Source organism: Hyla sarda, chromosome 4, assembly GCF_029499605.1.
Source record: "Hyla sarda isolate aHylSar1 chromosome 4, aHylSar1.hap1, whole genome shotgun sequence".
In the NCBI taxonomy this organism is placed as follows: domain Eukaryota; kingdom Metazoa; phylum Chordata; class Amphibia; order Anura; family Hylidae; genus Hyla; species Hyla sarda.
This window is the reverse complement of record NC_079192.1, coordinates 278220087-278226311: the sequence shown is the minus strand read 5'-3', so window position 1 is coordinate 278226311 and position 6225 is coordinate 278220087. Positions and strand designations below refer to the sequence as shown.

Sequence of the window (6225 nt, the reverse complement as noted above, 5' to 3'; positions counted from 1 at the left end):
GCAGGTCCCACATGGGCGCTGGAGCTCCATTCATTCTTTATGGGAGCCATAGAGACAGCCAAATGTTGTACTTTTTTATTTTATTTTTTTTTATCTCTAGCAGCTCCCATAAATAATAAATGGAGCAACAGCACACATGCACAACCCAGTTCTCCATTCTAACAAGAGTCTCTGGTCCCTGTTCTTGAGATCAGGGGAAGCCCCAAAGGTTGAACGTCCCCCCCCCCCCCCCCCCCCCTCCCACACACACACACTGAATAGGTAATAACTTTACAAGATGAGAAACCAACTTTAAGACTATATTATATATCGATATACCTAGTTTTTCAAATGATCCCTTTCTACCTGTTCTTCCAAGTAAAACAGTACATATAATATTTACACTGATAACTTGAACTATACAGTATGTATTCTCTAAAACATAGACATCTTATGTTGCAAACAACATAGTGAATAATAAATCAATCAAAATAAGACATCACACAAATTTGTTATAAAATTCAACATAATTCAGCTTTTTGACATTTTAATGCACTTTACAAATAGTTCCATAGTTAACCAAACAAGTTCCAGTCAAAATGTTGTATGTACTGTAGCCCACATATGTGTGACAGATATGTGTATCTGCAATTTACTGTAACTTCATAAAACATCGATGAGCATTAAAATCTTCAAACCAGTAAAACATCTAGGCAGTCTATAGATTTAGTTTCCACTTCTCTTATTTCTAATCCAAGCTTACATGCAGTGCTTCGAAACCAATGTTTGTGGTCCAGCACATGTTTAATTTTGCATAGTAAGATCAGTTCTCATTTAATTTGATACATACTATACTTCTATTTGAATTTTAACTAAGAAGCCAAATATTTGCCTACTAGACTACAGTGTTTAAGTGAGACCAACAAATAGCAAGCTTATATGCTCAGTACACAATAGAAAAGTACCTTCAATTTCTGCTTTGGAAAATAAACAAATTGTTTGGTTTTAATATTACAGATACATAACGGATATAAGCATGAATAGGATAACAGTGGTTTTGTGTTGCAATTTATATACTGATTAAAAAAAAAAAAAAAAAAACATCCATAGGACAATGCAACATCAATAAGACATAAACGGTAGGAGAAACGGTTAAGAGATGAGTGGCATAAAGACAATTGATAAAGGTTGTGTGTTTGTACAAAACTGACCATTTTACTTATTTGAAGTATAATAAGAAATTACATTTCAGGCTTTTCTTAAAGGAAACATGTCACCAGGACAGTTTCACTGCATTTATTTAATCTGTAAAATGCCTTAAAACGATGAACCAGTGAGTGAAAATGCATTCAATAAGTAGCTTCCCAAAAGCTGTTAAATAGACTTGGAAATGGCTTACATACATGCCCCTCCTGCCTATGAGTCCTTTTAGCTATAAAGCTGAGCTCTGAAGTCCGGGCTCACATCTTCTATCTCCATTTGACATTTGCACTCACAAGTTCAGCTGTGATAAAACAACATATGCTTACAGAATTTCTTAACATTCAGGACTTATACTTTACAGGAAAGAAATATATATGTATATATATATATATATATATATATATATATATATATATATATATATATATATAACATCTATTGAATTGAATTTGTTCTTCTTAAGCAAAGATTTCATTCATGACTTACCAGCACATACATAGTCCTCAGTATACCACACAATGTTAGCAAACTGCTAAATACATTACAATAATACAATCCCATGTTTCATGGAAGGTAGACTACATTCATGATAATACATGATAAACATCTTCACGAGCAACCCTCTTTCGATTCAAGAAGCCATATTTTCATGAAATATAGGCACAAATTAAGTTTTGGGACAGATTCCAGTATTTGCATTTTTACTAGTTGCTAGGGCATGAAAAAAATAAAATAAAAAAAGACTTTATTTAAGAAAATAATAACCAACTTGTTTACTTATAGTTTCCGATCTGAATAGCAGAGCGTTCATAAACACATCTGAATGTGGCTGGTTGAATTTCCCAGTACTGGACAGGATTGCTGAAGAGGCTGATTCCTGTGTACGAAGCCTTCTTTGTATTGTATCCAGTAGGACAAAAGTCATTTGTTGAAACAGCAGCAATTTTGTTATTGTGAAGATAGACGACCTGCAAAATCCCATAATGGCTAATGTTAGTATGGTACTGTTTATAATCGACACTGAAACTCTCTCACAATTCAAAAACTGTAAATATAGACAAGCCCACCTACTCCACGTATTCTTGTATTGCTCAATGTGTCCCAAACTTTGCAAGTACATGGTCTCCTCTGGTGAACAAGGTTAGGAAAATGTGAACCAAAATCCAGCACTCTACACTAAAAGTTCATCTTCTTTATTATAATCTTTAAATTACATGTTGTAGACATAAAATCACTGTATGGCTCACAACCATGTGTATTAGACTTCTGATCCTTTGTAAAACATAACACTCATAGCAAAACACACCATTAAAAAACACCTGTGGGCCTGTATCGGTGCTACCCCGTACACATGGTGAGTGTGACTACTCAACAGATCACGTTACAAAAATATAATACTGTACGTAGAATATCACATAATACAATTAAGGTCAGTCTGTGATATTCTATGTATAATATGTGTATGTATTATATTTCTGTAATGTTATAATTTATATTTTCATTGGATAACATTGTTCACTTTACTTTCCATTGTGGCCTGTCAAGTATTCATGACCAACATGTAAACAGATGAGTGATACTATAGACTCACAGGTGTTTTTAACCCCAAGAAGGCATATATTATGACACTGGCAGTCTGCCACATATCACACTAGGTCATATATTGTTCATAATAAGTGATTTTTTTTATTCTTTATGTGTTGCTATTAGTATTATGTATACCAAAGGACTGGGAGTACTCAATAGGTGTGGGATCCAGAACGTGATTGTGAGCTATAAAGTGATTTTATGTCTACAATGTGAAATTTAAACATTCTAATAAAGACGATAAAAATATCAATGCAGAGCTCCGGATTTTGGTTTACATTTTGGGGTCTCTAACTGTATAACAAATAATAAATATAATAATATAAATAAATAATATTATTGACTATTAAAAAACAACTATATTAAATAAGAAATAAATAAAAATATGTTGCCCACACTTACTCTGAGAGCCCTACTGACCACCACAGTCAATAATTTGCTCATGGAGCATGGGTTACAAACAACTGAAAGCCGGTTAATAGACTGCATGATTGGCCCAGAGAACCATATTATCCAGCAGTTTCCCTAACTAACCCAGGGCTGATCATGCCTACAGAACCAACTGCTAGCAAAATGCACAACAAAATAGAGGATACATAAGGGTGTCTCTAAATTATAGCTAAACTAAAATGATGATGTGAAACCTTTTTTGCTTGTATTTCTGAGCTTTACTAGTGTTTTAGGTATCGTTAAAAGAATTATACAGTAGAAAGATTTATCAGGCTTGATTCAATCTCCATAAAGAGGCATGAAGTTGCATCTGTTGGATTGGTGAATAAACTCACCAATTTCATTATCTGCTGGAGTGTTGCCTATTTCTTAATTTGGTCTAACAGGATGTGACCTTGAATTTAGGTTCCTTGCAGCGCTGCACCCCAATTTGATGCATCATCATTAACGTACTGTTTGGTAAAAAAAAATATTTACGTAAAAGTTTATAATGAATACAGTACCTGAATGTACTTGTGTTCATTGAGTCCAGCAGGCACCTGAGTAAGGCTGTTGTGGTCCAAGTGTAGCTCTCTTAAATGAGGAACATTGGCAACAGATCCATTTTCAACATTAATGATGTTGTTATAGCTCAATCCGAACCTGCAGGAATAATACAATAATATTTAATACAGAAAAGTCGATATTTGGGTTAGGTGGGGAGGGGGGTGATGGTGCTGGGGGGTTTGGGGTGAGTCGGTCTGGCCTCTGGGACCCCGTGCATAATATCTGGCTCTCACCTATGCACTGATCCACTGCTTCTTTCCAGCATGAATCTATCCCAGAATATGTTTGACTAAGCTAAAGTCTTCCTGTCATTAGATTTAAATTTTTATTTTTTATTTTGCAGAGACATGAGAGTTCAAACCTCTGCCAATATTGAAAACAGGAAAAGTGTGGTTATGTGCTTGACTGCTCATCTCACTGTGAACTCCTTCTGAGGCTGCATTCACATCACGTTTAGGCACTACGGCTGGACCCGGCAGCCGTAGTGCCTAAATGTAATGTGAATGCAGTCTTACTCAATGAGACCAAATCCATTATAAGTCTATAAAGCTTGTCTTGTGCAGTGTGACATAGAGGTCAGTGAGCCTTTTGTGAAGTGCTTAACTGTACTCTTCTCTTGGTCTGTTCTAAGGATTGGTTTCTGCAACGTGTTAGATATTTTTCTTAATGACACTATTCATAATGTAGAGCATAGGGCCTGATCCTTCTTATTTTTCTTTTGATGCAATCCAGTCCAATAAAACAGTACAGAATGTGATGGATTACAATAGATAATTAATTAAAATGGCTGAAATTTGGTAAATAAGCCAATTTTGTTACTGTTTTTTGTTATAGCTATCTGAAATGTACCTCACAGAGTGCAAACTCTAAAATTTTGTAAACATCAAGAATTATTTGATAATTTGAAAATAAAATGCAATGCTTTCAGCTACATCTTTTTTAATATCTGAATATTTTACATTATGATTGGCAAACACCATTAGTTTGCTATGTACCTGTTTATTGCCATTTTTATCTTTCCCAAGGTATGCAATATATTTTAAGTGCCACTTATGTTTCTAGACTAACCCTGCACATTTTTGTGTAAGTCTGGAATGCGTTATCTGAGAACATACGAGGTATTTTGACTGCACTGTATGTTAGTGCTTGTTATCCAAGTATTACTGCCCTAGGGTTTGCATGTGTTTCAACATAGTTATTTTAATCTCTAATATCATCTAAAATTATGTTAAATGGGTTTTTATTTTATGAAATGCTCATTTCATGAGTATTTTGGCTTCTTTATAATTTCTGAAAAATAATGTTATAAAGTACATGAATGAATGTCTCCATATAAATATGTCACAATTATACAATTGTTCGATTGTATAGCGCTTTAATCCAACTTGTATCTTCTGGTACCTACAGTTCTCTGTCTTAAAATGCTGCTATTTTTCATGTTACAGCAATCTGTAAGCCCATACAACCATGAGTTGCTAAGTGGCTAGAAGGGGTGTCTGGATCTCTTCTGAGCATCATGTACCTTTGCTGCTAAGCTTTAGGTGTAATGATAACTAGAGGTCTGATCAGAAATACAGTCAAATGACCAGAAAAAACAATATCCCACTCCACCCAGGTTAAAAGAATCTAGGGCTACCCCTGTGCCTTCAATAGTACTTTCCGCATGATCAAATGGACTTGGCAGCCAGGAACCCAGATTGCATCTACAGAGTGCAAAGATGGAATAATGGCACAGGTCATAAAGAGTTTAAAGAATTACAGCCCTGCAATGATGTAGAGTGAACGTGTAGTCAGGTCAATACCAGAAGAGCAGGTGAAAACAAAATCAGCAGGCAGAGGAATAAACAGTAACAGTCCAAGGTTCAGAATTCAGTAATGTATAGACAAATTGGGCAGGCTAGTAGTTAACAGGTACACAGTCTAATAATCAAAGTAAAAAGAGCAAAATAGACCAAAAATGGTTACAAATCTAATGTCCAAAACCAGAGAAACAGTAGTGATATGAAGAAAAATAAACAAGTTACTAGAAGCATAGACACGCTTTATAAGTGCCTGTTTAAATGCAATGCTTCTGATGCCGTGATTCTTACGATGTGTGCATTCTGTTTCAATCATTTTATTGATTTTTTTTTTTGTATATATAAACAAGTATACATAACTTAATAAAGGCAAATATAACTGTTACGCCGAGCGCTCCGGGTCCCCGCTCCTCCCCGAAGCGCTCACAGCGTTCTCTTATTCACAGCGCCCCGGTCAGACCTGCCGACCGGGTGCGCTGCGATAATGTTCCCAGCCGGGATGCGATTCGCGATGCGGGACGCGCCCGCTCGCGATGCGCATCCCGATTCCCTTACCAGACCCGTTCCCCGTCTGTGCTGTCCCGGCGCACGCGGACCCGCTCCTTAGGGCGCGCGCGCGCCGGGTCTTTGCGATTTAAAGGGCCGGTGCGCCACTGATTGG

The 6225-nt window shown here is 36.2% G+C and overlaps 1 protein-coding gene across 1 annotated transcript in view; it reads right to left on the bottom strand.

The window, feature by feature from the left end:
- Positions 1-419: 419 nt before the first annotated feature.
- Positions 420-6225, bottom strand: part of DCN (decorin) — a 63767-nt gene continuing 57961 nt past the window's right edge. The window contains exons 7-8 of the mRNA XM_056569386.1: positions 3723-3861; positions 420-2150 (exon numbers count right to left, since the gene is read on the bottom strand). Coding sequence (XP_056425361.1) covers positions 1956-2150; positions 3723-3861 — 334 coding nt within the window. The 3' untranslated portion in view covers positions 420-1955. The remainder of the gene's footprint in view (positions 2151-3722; positions 3862-6225) is intronic.